Source organism: Convolutriloba macropyga, chromosome 5 (assembly GCF_964194025.1).
Source record: "Convolutriloba macropyga chromosome 5, txConMacr16.3, whole genome shotgun sequence".
NCBI classification, from domain to species: domain Eukaryota; kingdom Metazoa; phylum Xenacoelomorpha; order Acoela; family Convolutidae; genus Convolutriloba; species Convolutriloba macropyga.
The window spans coordinates 22,049,986-22,066,762 of NC_134472.1; the positions used below are offsets into that span (position 1 = coordinate 22,049,986).

The 16,777-nt window shown below is 36.6% G+C and overlaps 1 protein-coding gene across 1 annotated transcript in view; it reads left to right on the forward strand.

Annotated features, from left to right (window-relative positions):
- LOC142339230 (histone demethylase UTY-like) overlaps positions 1–16,777 on the forward strand; it is a 108,791-nt gene that overhangs the window by 37,042 nt on the left and 54,972 nt on the right. The window contains exons 13-16 of the mRNA XM_075389086.1: positions 3,702–3,930; positions 4,269–4,868; positions 5,231–5,442; positions 16,463–16,738. Coding sequence (XP_075245201.1) covers positions 3,702–3,930; positions 4,269–4,868; positions 5,231–5,442; positions 16,463–16,738 — 1,317 coding nt within the window. The remainder of the gene's footprint in view (positions 1–3,701; positions 3,931–4,268; positions 4,869–5,230; positions 5,443–16,462; positions 16,739–16,777) is intronic.

Genomic DNA, 16,777 nt, shown 5'->3' on the forward strand with positions numbered 1-16,777 from the left:
GAATAAATCGCTCTTTACGAACTTTGGTCGCAAACGAAAAATAAATCAAAAGTGCGTCGTAATTGTTTTTATTAAAAAACACTGAATTCAGAATTTGGTAGTGTCTTTAACAATCATATTAATACGACCAACAAAAACAATGTAAGATACTATGTGTCGATATTTATTACACAAAATATGAATATTTTGTCAACTAAGATGCAACGAACATGTGCAGGGCACATTATATTACATGGCGACCGTGGGATTCTTTTTGAAAGCAATTCAGACCAAATCTTTTAAAAATTATATTTGCTTTGATGTAATTTTTCATTGCTAAATGTTTTGTTTTTGTCTTCAAATCTCATCTTTGGTTTGGATTCCAAACTTTGCATCCGCGATTAAAGATACTATCTTCAAGTAATGAGTTTTTATAGTTTTTGTATGTTACCACATATTATTGATTATTCAAAACTCAAGTTGGAAAAGCAGATAAAATAGGTTAACGTAAGTATGACGATAACAATTCCTATTGATGGAGAAAGAAACAGAACTTAAGAACTTTTCTTTATTTTTAGTTGACGATATATTACTACATATAAAGACAGCAATTTTGACGAGAACGCAGCCCAACGCCATCAGAATACCTCTTTTTTTGAGAAAACCCCCTCTTGTTTGTTTTTTCTCTCTGTAATTGTTGGATATTGTAAAGGGAATTATCACCCCGCATATTCTACTTGAATAAAATGTATTGTCTTACCTCCAATTGTCTTTTATAAGAGCCTAAAGACACAAAGAAAGACGATCGCCGGCCCATGCATCCAATTGAACAATTAACTTAACTCTGAAAATAACGTTTAGAACAATAAATTTCTTCTTGCAACAATCAACTGACTTCAAGTTGATAGCCATACATATGATGACTATTAAATTACACATTGAACGTGCCCAATAACTACATAAATCAATAACGCGTAGTTATTGGAAGTTCACATTTTAGGCGATCCAAAAGTACGGTTACCATAATAGTTAAGGTTACAAAAGTAAGTTTGGCTCCTCTGATTCATCTGTAGTTTCACAGTGGAATGGCTGTTTATATAAGGCTGGTAACCTATTGCTCACAAAAAGAAAATAGTTAATAGTTGTTTTCTAGGAGGAGTCTGATTTGAAGGATGTTATACGTAGTATTAAGATCTGTTGAATGATTGTATTTTTGTCAACAGAATGTGGCCTTAACTGCCCAGCTAAGTTGTTTTCCAGAGTCCTAGTAGTTTTTTTCAAAATTCCGTTCAATAGAACTGCACAGTATTGCATATGACTGATAACTAGATCATTGAGTAAAGCAGCTTGTTTTTTTGTGAACAGGAGTTCTAATTGAATGCATAGTTTAATGCCACAGGCCATTTTTCTAGTAATGATTTTGGTATCTTCTTTATAAGATACAAGTTGGTCTGGATAAACTCCAAGGTACTTGACTGAACGTTTGGCGCTGATTTTATGAAGTCCAATACTTGCAAAACTGCCTCTTTAGTTTTTTATTAGATGCTTTTTGCAGTAAACTATGTACTCTGTTTTTGCTTCATCAAGCGTAAGTGGGTGTTGTTCATTATAGCCAGATATGCGTTAAAGAATTTTGAAGTAATCTATTTGCGTCTGCTGGGCTGGTACTAGCGCAAAACACAGAATTCTTCTGTGTAGTGTACTGGTGAACAGTTTTTTATCGTTTTTTATCATTAAAATATTTTTTAAAAGGGGAAGGACCTAAATTGGTACCTTGGTGGAACTCAATTACAGGATTTGATCCAGACGGATTGTTTTTCTACTTTAGTTTGTTTTCTGTAGCCGAGCATTGAGGAAATTCAATTTAAATAGGCGGGAGCGTTCACTGAATAATACAAATTTCAGCTTTGCGATTAAATTTTCATAACTTATTGAATCGAAGATCTTGTAGAAATCTAAAAATGCGGTGCTCAAATAGATTGATGTCCATCAAATATCGAAATTGTTGTTTGCAGTCTGCTAGGGCGTCAATTTGAATGCTTTGCCCAGAAACCGAATTGAGTGCGATAAATAATTTGGTTTGTATGAAGGTGGCCAATTATTTGATCCTCATCAGTCTCTCCTGAGCTTTTGGTAGAGCTCCAGTGATCGAAATGGTTCAATAGGTTTCCGGTAAGAGGTTAGTTTTTTTTAAAATGGGAGTGGCATGTGTTTTGTTTTGTTCTCATGGGAACTCATTCGGGCATACAAATTAGTTCAAAATAATGGTCGACATCCGCCACTTTAAGAGCTACGGAGTTCATGGCCCAGTTAGGAATGGATGACTAAGACATTGCTTTCGGATATTTAATTGTTTATTTGCGCATATAACTTTCTTCGTGGTAACAAACCGAAACTTGAATTTCTTATGCATATTATTTTGTAATCGGGATGTAGGTTTCGCTAGTTTCGAAGTAGTCTTCTAAATTCGAGAATCTTAATTTACGACGGTCTGCGATAGCCTTGCTGCGTGTAATTATCTCGTCAAAACATTTTAATTGAGATGTTACTACTACACGTGTCATTATCGATGTTCCATTTTCTGCTCATCAAAAATGTATGTCATCAAAGAAATTATTCTCGTCGGAGTTATTTTTCATATTCTGTTTCCCGAATGTATACTTTTTTATGTTAATTACTCTGTTAGATAGTTGGTAGGTAGATAATTGTATAGATTGCTAGATTACACATGAGAATTGAAATAGTTTGTGGTAGTGAGATTGTTTCTCATTTGATATCATGTAGGTTAGACTGCTATTTTTTTCTTGCCTATTCTCGTTGGCTCTAATCTTTTTGCTACTATTAGGCTATACCGTTTAAGAATTGTACCAATATTCGTTTTTTCTGCTGGATTCAAATAGTTAATGTTCTCCCCCATCCCTATGATGCCAGTCGTTTTTGCTACTGGCGTGTCTACTTGAATGGCTAATTCTTTTAGAAGAGAACTGTTGTGGCTTTTTTATGATTATAACATAAATGTACAAGTGTTTTCCTGCTAAATAGCTAGATTTTCTACGACCGAATTTGATCCACACATTTTCAACTACATTATTCCTTTTTGGAAATTTGCACCTTGTTTTTGTTTTTGGGAACTAACAATGGAACGCCCCCGCCCATTTTTCTTTCATCTTTTACCCTGTCGCATTTTAAAGCTTGATATTTATCACTATCAAAGGACCATAGTATAGCATCGTTGTCCCATCCTAGCCGGGTTTCTTCAATTCCTATAATGGTGTTCTCTGTGCAACATTTGAGTCTTTTCGAAGACAAATTCTTTTCAAAGACAAGTCTTTTGTTTATTAACAAAGTTATGCGCATTTAAATAGATGAAATTCAAGTTTTTCTTGCTTTGCTTCATTATCGAGAAGTGAAAAGATTTAGGAAGTGGGCCAGGATTAGTTTCGATGTCGCCAATAATTATTATCTTACAAAAACAAATTAAAAAATCGGACAAAAATCGGTAAAAATAAATTTTATCGAAGGAAATTACCCCTACAGTCCAAATAGTTTTATTACTCAATGAAACTTTATTCCTATGAAGAACTTCTGTAGCTGAATCTATGAAGATTTTAATAAAGGTTCTTGTGGTGTCGGAAATATAGGAGTATGAACTTTTATGAAAATAGGCTTTCAATGTCATTGTAGCAACTATGTAAAGGTTGCATCAACCCAAGTAATTTAAGATGAGGCTGGTTCAACTCCAACAGAAGTTCCAGCAATTCACTGATGAGCAGAAGCGAAGAATGCTAACAGGAACCAGTTCGAATGCTTCCTCGCCCTCCGGGATGGTTGGCCCGGGTTCATCAGGCGCACCACCTGGGGTAATTTCAAGTGCAATGCAACAGCCACAGTCTGGCTCAACAGAATCGCCACTCAGCCATGGAGCAGGCACATATCAATCAATAGCATCAGGTTTGGAATATTCAAATCAAGAAAACTGCGTCATCGCCTGAATTCGTATTATAAGTTATTTGAAGGGCAATGTATATTGGGTACGTGTTTGACTCTTGTTGCTCTGAAACTAAGTTGGTTTCAAAAATTTGGGACGGGAAAATGGGGGTTAGTTTCAAAGGCGATTTTGTAAATTTCAATACCGCGTTGACATCATGGCGTAATTGTTACAATGTTACTTACCGTAGTGTTATTGAAATCAGATTGTTTCCTAAATGCTTATAAAATTGGAACTGTCTATCTCGATATATTGGTTAGCTTGTTTGGCTTGTTTTATTGCTTAACATTCTTTGTTTTAGATTCTTCAACAATTGACATCAAAATGGACACTAATGAGAATGCGCCTCCTTTCAATAAACCCTCCTTAGACTTGACGGATACATTGAACGTCCTGCACTCTATGGTTGACCGAAACTCACAGTCCCAACTGGTCGGCAGCAGCGATGTGGAGAAGTTCCACAGAAATGACAATGCCGATTCACAAATCAAGCATGCACAAGAGACACTGCCTCCCTTTACAGATTTCAAGCTGAAGTCCTCAAAACCGACAGAAGTTCCGCCTTCTATCCACATCCACTTGTCACCTGAACTGCTTAAAACTGTGCAAGACTACGACAATGGAGACAATGATGTTGACATTTGGCAGGTATTTAATGTGGATCTGCCGCCGCCCAACCCACCGGAAGCGCCTGTTGAAGATGAGCCGGAAGCGGACGCAACGAACGGGGCATCAAGTGAAGCCAAGGGGAGTTTGAGCAACGCTTGGCTGCACCCACCTACTCCGACTGTTACAGTGGAGTCCAAAAGAGAGGCCTACTCTGAGAAACTGATGGAATATTGCCTGTTGAAAAACCAGCCTGTGACAGTCATAAAGGGCATGACTACTGCTTTAAAAATTGGTAATATTTAGCAGTGTGCGCTGCTTTTTGTACATTAATCTTTGAAACTTCATTTAGAGAAGTAAATCGAAGAATATGTCCGTCCATAATACGAATCAGAATCTGACCTCCCACCCCCCGCCGCGCTCTCCTCCGGTTGCATATGACCATTCCAATTGAAATTTTAACTCCCTAGAAGTGAATGGTTTTTATTCTGGTTATTCAAACTATAGTGAGTACAAAAACACGCATTGTTGTGCACACCGGTTTATGAAAATAGAATGTTAGTTCACAGAAAAAGAAACAGTTAAGTTCTGTGTGTACCTCATAAATGTACGCTCCTAATCCGAGATGATGACTTGAGAAAGTTTACATCTATTTAGATCTGGGCCTGTTCACTACCAAGTCGCTCTGCGAATACAACCCTGAACACCCGGTAGAGGTACGCAACCAAGTCAACCAGCCCCCTGATGAAAATTGGGGCGGGCAAGGAGGACCGGCTGGATCTTCTGGGGCGAGTGACTACGCTTATCAATGCTGGCCCTGCGGATCAAGCAAATCTATGTCAACCATCACCAAATATGCTCAATATCAGGTAAAACAAGCACAAGATTTTTTTCAAAAATGCAAATCGTTTCTAATCGCTCTCAAGCTTAACTTTAACTCTTTTGCTTGATGGATTTGTCGTCCTGTCATTTGACTTTCAGAGCGACCTTTTCACGCTTGACTGCTTGAGTTTTATGTGATACAGATAGCCCTCATTCAGAATTGAAGCCTGATTCAATTCTTTAAAGTCGAACCAAACGTGCGCCAAAATTGCTCGCATTTGCATTTTAAATTTTAATTGAAGTCTTCAATAAGCTCTGATACCGCCATTTTTAGCCCCATAGTGAGATTATACCCCTGAGAGCAATTTGACCATCTGTAGTCGGTTACTATTAATAGCTGCTATGGAGGGCTTATATTGGTCTTCTTTTGATTGGGAGAGGAGTATTGGTTGTTTACCCGGAAATACTATTTAATCAGTTGGTGATTTGACCAACAAAAGTTCTGAAAGCAAATGTGTGAACTGTTTTTTTCTGAGCGAGAGAAGTTTATTAATTGCTCTCGAACGAAGATTAAAGCAATTATTGTGTTGGTCTATTTTTAATTCAAAATTTTTTGCTTGAACGTTTTGAATTTTCGAGTGAGTTTTACGCCCTTGAGTTTTTCGTTATGCTTGACGTAAATTTATCTCTCATTCACAAGTTTCAGCAGCTGAACTGAATTACCGCCATTTCACTACTAAAGTTCAAATTTAAGGAATTTTGCTTATTTTTAACCGTTTTTAGTTGTTTTCTCCTCTTTCAGCTGTTCTCCATTTGGCTCAATTTTGTTTCTTGTAGTTTGGTTTTAATTGCTCTCAAACGAAATTTGTAGCAATTATATTAGTCCTATCGGTCTTTTTTAATACAATTTTTCGCTTGACTGAATTTTCGTCAGGCCCATTTGTCTTTTCGTCCTCAAAAACGGGATCAACAGGTAGCGCCCAGCGGGTATTAAATGCTCTTAGAGCTTTTCAGCTCACTAGTGTCCAATTATGTAATTCACAGAAACTGTTTTGGAGACTTGTACTTATGGTATGAAGGGCGGTTCTTAGAGCTTGGCATCCACCCCCTCACAACCCCCATATCCCCCCGATGCAGCCCCCGCTGCGCTTACCTCCTTCAATTAAGCTAAAGCCAGCTTCTTTAAACCGTGGCTAGCTATTGACAAAGCGAAGCGCTCGCCGGTATTTTGAGAGCAATTCGCTGGACGTTAATCGGTTGTGTTGTTTGAAATGCTGCAATTATAATTTAATATTGTTTCTTACGCCTAAATTTTAGTTTTCTCATCTTATTTTATGAGATTGTTATCTAGCTTATGGTTTCCAATGTGTTTTTTGTGTGGCAGAAGTTACTGGAGAGTTCAGATTTACGGGACCGGTTAGTTGGTCGCAATTTTTTTAGGCCATTCAGTTTTTTGAGCTCATCAGCTTTTGTCCATCTTAAATTACAACAATTCCATAATTCGTCTTGTATTTATAAGAATATTATCTAGCTTATGGTTTTCAATGTGTATTTTGTGTGGCAGAAGTCATGGAGAGTCCCGATTTCTGGGAGTGGTTTGTTCGTCACAATTTTAGGCCATTCAGTTTTTTAAGCATATCAATTTCTGTCCATCTCAAACGTTTCAAAAATACCAGAGTTGTTTCAGAGTAAAAAATTTTACTGTTTTAATTTTGCACTGTGATCTTTCTCTGTGAAACTTATGCCTTAAGGTTTATAATCTGTGCGGTATTTCTTATCTGTACGGTGTACTGTGTGATAAAAGTTCTGTTCACATGTGATGTACCTCACTCTCAAAATTGAAATCATCGCTCACTGTGATTTTTTTTTACTTTAATTTCTAGGTGATAAGGTAAACTGAGTTTATTTTACTCTAATTGAAAGTTATTTGAGAACAGCTAATTATACACAGCAAAAAGTTCTACAATATAAGCAAAATAGAGCGTCTCCACAATTAATTATTGAAAACCGTTTCATTTCGGGTACGTTATCCAGATATCTGACTACATGTCTACAAAGCTCTCGCAGCTATTTCTGGCTATCCAACAGGTTCGTTTTTGAGATTTTGCTTTATTTGTCAATGCTAAAATTTTTCTCTTCTTCTTCTACATGTAACTGTTAAGGTATCAACTACCTTAATCAGCTATGGTGAGGCCGAGTGCCTGCGATAACAAGTACGGCTCTAGTTTTTGGTTCTCAGATTAGGGTTTTCTCCGTGGTTTCTTTTTCGTTTAACTAATGCATGCATAATAAGTTGAAGCTCAGCAGTTTTCTTTTTGACTTTCTCCTGCAATAGTGGAGGTTTGGTAGTTTTTGAAGTCAAATCGGAATGATTTTTGAAGTTAAATTGGAGCAGTGATTTTTGGCCCGTGGAAACAGGACAAAAGCGTGCAAAAAGCAAAAAAAAACCGAGTAGTTTTGCCTCGTAAATTTTTCGAATTTTATTAAAGCATAGTGGTAAAACGTTTTTTAAATTGCTGTCGTTCGATGTTTGAGGCAATTATTATAAAAGTGTGTCATTTGTGCAAAGTTTTAGCTTATCCTTTTCTGCGTTATGTCCTGGAGCATTCCTGTTTTTCTTGTTATTGACTTTTTAACGCTTAAGTTCTTGTTTGGGTGATATACGTTGCTCTGTTTCTGAAAAAAATGTTGCTAATATAAAAGCGATTGTGAGAAAGAATTAACGCGAATATAGATTCGTTGATAAGATGCTAGACCGGGGCCGTGTTTTGCTCCATATACCTGTCGCTAATGTTGGTTGATTTGCTCTCGAACGACGGACGATGGCAATTCAATTTAAAGTGGCTGTAGCATAGATCGTATTATGCTCTTCGATCATGTTCAGTATATTGCTTATTTTTGTTTGAATGAATATTCCATTCTTTGCAGTTGAAACAACAGGAAACAGGAGTTGGAGCAGAAAAGCGAGTGGTTTTGCCTCGTAAATTTTGTAAATTTATCAAAGCAGTGTGGAAAAACGTTTTCTAATTTGCTGTCGAACGAATTTTGAAGCGATTATTGTTAACGTGTCATTTATGCAAAGTTTTCGCTGTACCCTTTTATGAGTTTTGTTCTAGAGCATTCTTTTGCTTATTGACTTTTTAACGCTTAAGTTCTTCATCTTTGGGTGATATAAGTTACTGTTTCTGACAAAAAGTTTGTTGCTAATATAAAAGCGATTGTGAGAATGTGATTGTGAGAATATGCCGTGTTTTTGCAGCATATACCTACCAACTAACATCGGTTGAATTGCTGTCGAACGACAGATGATGGCAATTTAATTTAGAGTGGGTGTAGCTTAGATTGTTTTCTAAGTGGCTGTAGATAGTTGTTTCAACTCCAAAGAGGAATATTCATTCCAACAAATGTAAGCAATATACTGAACATGATCGAAGAGCATAATACGATCTATGTTACACCCACGTAAAATACGATCTAAGCGGCACCCATTCCAATTTAAATTACTGTCTGCGTTCGTCGTTCGAGAGGAATTCATCTGACGTTAGTCGGCTTGTTTTTCATCTTTTTTATTGAGGATACTTCTAAGTGCTTTTTTTCAATTCCTAGTCATTGTTAGAATTAATTTTTTTATCAAATGAATGCAATTTTTTGTTAATTTGCTAGATTAGGTTTTTGGTCAGTTGTGACATACCCTAATCTCAAAAATGCCTTTCCGCCTTTTCAAAATGACTTTCCTTACTTTTATTCCATGGGATAAGGTCAACTGATTGTAGTTCACGTAAATTGAAGGTTATTTGAGAGCAGTTAAAAGAAGCAGCAGTAAGTTATACTGATTCGTTATCGAAGCATAATTTTTCAACAATTAATGAAATGGGATAGTTCTCTGTTTTTTGGTCTGTTTTGCCGGCATGTTTTTCAGAAAGCAATCAAGCTCTAAAGGTGGCATTTTACAAGCTTCTCATCGTTTCTGTTTCTTGTTCGTGCACTCGCTAAACTTCCCAGTAGATTCCTTTCACCCATCCGCTAACCGTCTCCGCCTCAGCTCGCAAAAACTTGTTTGAATAACGTTTGGTGAATAAACTATACCCCTCGGTGAGAAAATTCAGCTACTAAAACGGTTATTTTTGCGTCTTTTTTACAATTGGAAAAGGTGGAATTATGTTAGGTGAACAAATGTCTTTGAAGATCGGTTCACACGTTTTCATCGATTGTTCACACGATGTTGATCGCACTAAAACATTAAATGGAGTGAAACAGTGAATGGTTTTGAGGCGTGGCCTTTAACTTGGATTATAAAATAAAAGGTGATTGAACAAGAATACATTTCCTCGAAAGTCCATTCTGAGTCATTTTGACTTGTAGTTGTTTTTTATCATTGATTTTTCATTGACTTGTAGATAGTTCGTTTCACCTCTCTATCATTAATTGTGTTAAGAGCATTATCAAACTCAGTGGTATAAACCGATAAAGCCACAGTCAATAAGTCATAGTGCATCACAGTTGAGTAGAGCGATAGCTAATTGGCATTGGTATTAAGCTTAAAAGCCTTAAGTTTAGATGTTCAATCTGAGGTTGCACACTTAAAAGCTTCAAACTTTGAAGTTTGATACTGGTATATAGTTTCAATTTGTACCTTTTCCTTTTCTCTCTCAGTCTGAATGGTCTTCGAGAGGTCAATGGGCAGATTTCCTTCAAACTGCTGCCCCATGTTTTGACGTTTTAAAAATAAAAGATATGGTGAGGAGCGGTGATTTAAAGAATGGAATCTTTGTTCGTTTTTAGTGCAGAAAGAAGATACGTTTCATTCTTTAAAATAAATTTAATTTTTCAACGTTTTTATATTTTTTGTATTTGTATAATCTTTTTTCTGCTTGCATTTGTAGTCCAGCTGGTCTGTTTTATGCATTTTTTCGTACTACCAACTTTTGTCAAATGTTTTTCCTGGCCATTGGCCTTGTTGTCCTAAAAAACGGGATAAACATATAAGGCTTGAAGGGCATTGTCGTTAAGCACTCGTCTTAGAGCCTCAGACTTATCTGTCTCTAAGTATGCCGTTTAACGAAAGTGTTCAAGAGACATAAATTTATTGTGCGAAGAGTGGTTCTTATAGTTTTGTATAAAGTGACTTTCCTCGTTTAATGTGACTCTCTTGGTTTATAGCCGGCGTCAGCTTCTCAATGGCTTTTCTTTAGCTGCTCTCCTTTTTAAATTTTGTTCGCAAATTTTCATTTTACATTAGTCACCACTTTCACATTTGACTTCCCATAAAACGCGGGCACTAAGACCTATTGCATTAGAGTATACTCGTATTTAAGGTTTTCTCCGTGGTTTCTTTCTCGTTTAACTTAATCTTGCATAATAAGTTGAAACTCAACTATTTTTTGACTTTCTCCTGCAAGAGTGGCAGTTTGATAGTTTTTAATTCAAATTGAAATTATTTTTGAAGTTAAATTGGAGCAGTGATTTTTGGCCCGTGGAAGCAGGACAAAAGCGTGAAAAAACTAAAAAACCGAGTGGTTTTGCCTCGTAAATTTTTCAAATTTTATTAAAGCCTAGTGGTAAAACGTTTTTTAAATTGCTGTCGTTCGATGTTTGAGGCAATTATTATAAAAGTGTGTCATTTGTGCAAAGTTTTAGCTGAATCCTTTTCTGCGTTATGTCCTGGAGCATTCCTGTTTTTCTTGTTATTGACTTTTTAACGCTTAAGTTCTTGTTTGGGTGATATACGTTGCTCTGTTTCTGAAAAAAATGTTGCTAATATAAAAGCGATTGTGAGAAAGAATTAACGCGAATATAGATTCGTTGATAAGATGCTAGACCGGGGCCGTGTTTTGCTCCATATACCTGTCGTCTAATGTTGGTTTATTTGCTCTCGAACGACGGACGATGGCAATTCAATTTAAAGTGGCTGTAGCATAGATCGTATTATGCTCTTCGATCATGTTCAGTATATTGCCTAATTTTGTTTGAATGAATATTCCATTCTTTGCAGTTGAAACAACTAGCTACACCCACTTAGAATACGATCTAAGCTACACCCACTCTAATTCATATTGCCATCATCTGTCGTTCGACAGCCATTCATCCGACGTTAGTCGGTTTATTTTCCGAATTTTTTAGGATATTTTTAAATGATTTTTTGGATCAGTTCCTAGTCATTGTTACAATTAATTTTTTTCCAATGAATTCGAGTTTTTTTGTTGATTCTTGTAATTAAGTTTTTGGTCTGACGTGACATACCTTACTCTCAAAAATGCCTTTCCGCATTTTCAAATTGACTTTTTCCTTACTTTTTTTCGATGAGATGAGAGCATCTGATTGTAGTTCACACTAATTGAAGGTTATTTGAGAGCAGCTATAAGTCGCAGCAATAAACTATACCGATTCTTAATCGCAACATAATTTGCCAACAATTAATGAAATGGGATTTTCTGTTTTTTTGGTCTGTTTTGCCGGCATCTTTTTCAGAAAGCAATCAAGGTAAAGGTGACATTTTTACAAGCTTCGATTCGTTCGTTTCTTTTTTTTACACTCGCTAAACTTCCCAGTGCATTCCTCTCACCTATCCGCTAACCATCTCCGACTCAGCCCTCTCCATCTCACTTGTTTGAATAACAACTGGTGGATAAACTATACCCCTCGGTGAGAAAACTTGTAATAGCTGATGTCAGCTACTCAAACAGCTATTATTTTGGCGCCTTTTTTACAATTGGAAAAGGTGGAATTATGTTAGGTGAACAAAAGTCTTTGAAGATCTTTTCACACGTTTTGATCGCACTAAAACATTAAATGAAGTGAAACAGTGAATGGTTTTGAGGCGTGGCTTTTAACTTGGATTATAAAATAAAAGGTGACTGAACAAGCATACATTTCCTCGAAAGTTGTTTCCGAGTCGTTTTGAGTTGTAGTTGTTTTTATCATTGATATTTCATTGACTTGTTTATAGTTCGTTTCATCCTCTCTATCATTAATTTTGTTAAGAGCATAATCAAATTCATTGATATAAACCGATAAAGCCACGGTCAATAAGTCATAGTGCATCACAGTTGAGTAGAGCGATAGCTAATTGGCATTGGTATTAAGCTTAAAAGCCTTAAGTTGAGATGAAGATTTAAGTTTAGATGTTCAATCTGAGGTTGCACACTTAAAAGCTTCAAAATTAGAAGTTTGATACTGATAGTTTTAATTTGTATCTTTTCCTTTTCTCTCTCGGGATGGTCTTCGAGAGGTCAAGGGGCAGGTTTCTTCCAAACTGCTGCCCCATGTTTTGACGTTTTAAAATTAAAAGCTATGGTGAGAAGCGGTGATTTAAAGAATTGAATCTTGGTTCGTTTTTAGTGCCGAAAGAAGATACGTTTCAATCTTTAAAATAAAAATTAATTCTTCAATGTTTTTATATATTTTGTATGTGTATAATCTTTTTTACTGCTTGCATTTATAGTCCAGCTGGTCGGTTTTATGCATTTTTTCGTGCTACCGACTTTTCGTCTGAGGTTTTTCCTGACCATTGGCCTTGTTGTCCTCAAAAACGGGATAAACATATCAAGCCCGAAGGGCATTGTCGTTAAGCACTTCTCTTAGAGCCTCAGACTTAGTTTTCCGTTCAACGAAAATTCAAGAGTGGCTCTTAGAGTTTTGCGTAAAATTACTCTCTTGGTTTATAGCCGCAGTCAGCTTCTCAATTGCTATTATTTAGCCGCTCTCCTTTTTAAGATCGTTTGCACCTTTTTTGTTTTACAATAGTCTCCTCTTTCACATTTGACTTCCGATAAAACACCGGCATTAAAACCTATTGTTTGAAGACAGTGCTTAAAGTTATCAAAGTTCCTTAGAGTATATTTTTTTGGTTTTAGTATTATTAAGCCTATTGTCCTCCAATTTAGAGACTAAACTCAACTTTATTGTATCTAATGAAACTGCAGTCCAAATAAGAACACTTTTAACACTATGAAAGAAATTGAGCTCTCGTAATTTTTTTCTCGCGAAGTAAGTTGTCAAAGTTCCTGAGTTTTCTGATTGGTTTTAATTTTGCTCTTATCATTCTCCATTTTAGAGGATGAATTCACCATATTTATCAAATTAAAGAAACTGCGGATTAAATTTGAAGAAATTATGATGGCGTCAATTTTTCTAGCTTGTTTTCTTTTTGGTTCAATCCCAACGTGGGGCTGCGGTTCATCGGCGGCTATTTTCCGGAAATTTGCCGACTATGTGTTAAAGTTGATATTTTATAAGGGCAGTTTGAACAGGTTGACCGAGCTCGTTTTCTGTCCCTATTGTATCATTATTTTTTAGCGTTCCAAAAAAAACGAAATTCTTTTTTTTTTAATTTTTCAATGATTCTTGTCTGTTTAATTGCTCTCATACGATTGTTTAGTCTTCTATATATGATTGAAACGACAATTATCTGTTATATGCAAAATTTTTTCGAGGCATGTTTTGCCTTCGAGGTTTAATCTATTTCCTTTGTCTTAATTTTGCAATAGTTTGAATTAATTCTATCAAAGATACGAACAAGAGCAACATATTTGTTATCAATTGCTCTCAAACAAAGTTTGAAGCATTTGTATTAATCCTGTCGGTCTTTTTTACGCGACTTTTGGCTTGACCGATTTTTCGTCTCACCCATTTGACTTTTTGTCCTCAAAAACGGTATCACCAGGTAGCGCCCAGCGGGCATTAAGTGCTCTTAGAGCTTTTCAGCTTACTAGTGTCCAATTATGTGATTCACAGAAACTGTTTTGGAGACTTGTACTTGGGTGTGAAGGGTGATTTTTAGAGGTTGACAACCCCCCTCCAACCCCCCCCCCCCCCAATGCACACCTCTGCACATCGTTCGCGCTGTAAGTGGCCGTGAAGCCGAAACCCCCCTCCCACCGTTGCCCCCAACTGTACTGCCCCCCCACCCACACACACGCACGGTTGCCCCACCCCCAGCAGTCCTCGTTGCCCCCATCAGCCCCCCCGCTGCGCTCACCTCACGCCCCTTCAATTATGTTATAGCTAGCTAAACCGTGGCTAGCTACTGACGAAGACAACAGCTCGCCGGTTGTTTGAGAGCAATTCGCCCGACCTTAGTCGGTTGTGTTTAATAGCCCCCTCAGCTTCTCAGGCGGCTACTATAGCGCTCCTTTTTTTTACAATTCAAGGAATTGGAATTGTATTGGGGCACTGATAGATCTGTTCACACATTTTCACGATTTTGAAGTCACATTGGAGGAGTGATTTTGGTCACGCCGAAACAGGAAGTGGAGCGAAAAAGCGAGTGGTTTTGCTGCGTGTTTTTTTGCTCTAATTTCAAAGCAGATTGAGAAAACGGTGTTTGAAAAAAAATTCGCTTTCTTGCTAGTGGTTTTATGTTCACATGCGGCAATTTGACTTTGATATTTACTGTTTTTTCAATTTTTTGGATCGGACTTTTTTCTAAATGGTTTTTCCAATCCATTAATAGTTAATTCTATGCCTAGTTTTTTTGTTTGAACCATAATTTCCATTTCTCTCTAGTGGTTTTTTGTTCTTTGTTCTCATGCTGCATTTTGGCATTGATTTTCTGTTTTTTATCTCATCTTTTTCTAAATGGTTTTCCCAATCCATTCATAGTTCATTCCAGGTCTAGTTTTTGGTTTAGTCAAGGAAAATTCTTTCCGGAAAATTTTTTGCTTTACTTAGTTCACAGCTTGTTCAACATTTTGTGTGAAATCTTTTTGATTTCTCTAGGCTAGTTTCTCTCTTCTTTCATTCTGCTAATAGTGTTTTTAGTTAGCAGTTGCTCAGCAAAGCAATTCAAAATGAATAGAGTCAGTATTAAAAAACTAAATCAGAAATAGAAACGGGATAAACCCATAAAGCCCAGTTTTATATGCCCGTTACTCTTACTCGAACTTGCTTCTTGTAAGTCTTAGTTACCATCTCTAATGCTTATTGGTATTGATACTAGCCCCTTTGTCTTCTCACTGTAAAACAGGAGTGTGTTCAGCAACGGAACGAAATCAAAAAATTTTGCACTTTAAAATTGTTTTTCTACAAAAATCATTTTCCATTTTTTTCTTTTCTTTCAATCCAAATCTTGGTTATGGGAATCAACGGCGGCTGTTTTCCGACAATCTGCCGGTATGTTTTTGATTTTCATAGCGTTAATTTTTGATTTTCCTAAAATGGAGTTTTCAAGTAGTATGAATTTGTATTTTGCTTTTCGAGGCTGGATTTGTTCGCGCACTTGACCTTAAAGTAGAAATGTATCAGCCTCCGTTTGCTGATTTCAAATTGGACTTCTCTGCTCTGCCTTTTTATTAGTTGATGTTATTTTGTAACTCATATACAATGTCATTTATATATGAGTATTTTGCAATATAACATTGATTCTAGTTTAAAGGGAGACATTTCTTTTCCAGGTACCGAATGGAAATCAATCTTTGAAAAGATCAGTTTTCTGTTCTTAACTATGTCATTTAACGCGTCAATTACTGGCGTGTAGCGACTTAGTGACCTAAAACTAGGAATATAGTTTCAATATTTTTTTCATAAGTTTTTTCATTTTTTTTTGGCTTGGTTATGGTTTTTGGAATCCAAGACGGTTTCTGTTAGGACGTTTATTTTTAATTTTCTCGGTTTAGGCTGGTACCCAATGACATTGAAATCTAGAATAACTGAAAAGCAGAGGCGAATTTTTTTTTTGCCCAACTTCTTACGCAAACTTTAGATTTGATGGAGCAAAATGGTATCCAAAATGTTGTTAATGGTATGCGTTCTGCATGAGCTATATTAGTTTGTTGATTTAATTAGTTAAAGACTTAAAAACCAAAAGTTTACCTAAAAGGAGCGATTTCTAGCTTTGTGCAAAATTGTCTGGGCTTGGTTTCTGTAAACACTTTCTTTCTTTCCTTCTGATATGTAGATTTTCTAAGTTGCTGTTAAATTGAAAGAATCAAACGCCAAAATATAAATATGCATTGGGGCTTTCAAGTGCCTCAAAGTGAATTTGTTACTATACATTTGTCGTAACTTATCCGTGACTGTCATGATGTTCATTCGAGATAAAAAATTAGAATGAACTGCTGTCTTCTACAGGTGTCTGCGTTCCTTGCCAGTCAACAAGAAGCCGCAACCGGTAGCAATTCGTCCTCCTCTCCTTCGACCAAAAACGGCACCTCAACCAACTACCATCACCTCCATCCCTGTTCTTCGCCTGATCTCTCGTCAGCTGATGGTAGTCCCAGTAAAGGCAAGAGAGGACGCAAACCCAAGTTTAAGAGCATCAAATTCGGCACTAACGTGGACTTGTCAGATGAGAAGAAGTGGGGGCCACAGCTGCAAGAGATTAGCAAACTGCCAATATTCTGTAGAGTGAGAATCGTATATTTTTTTGCGTCTCATGCATATTGT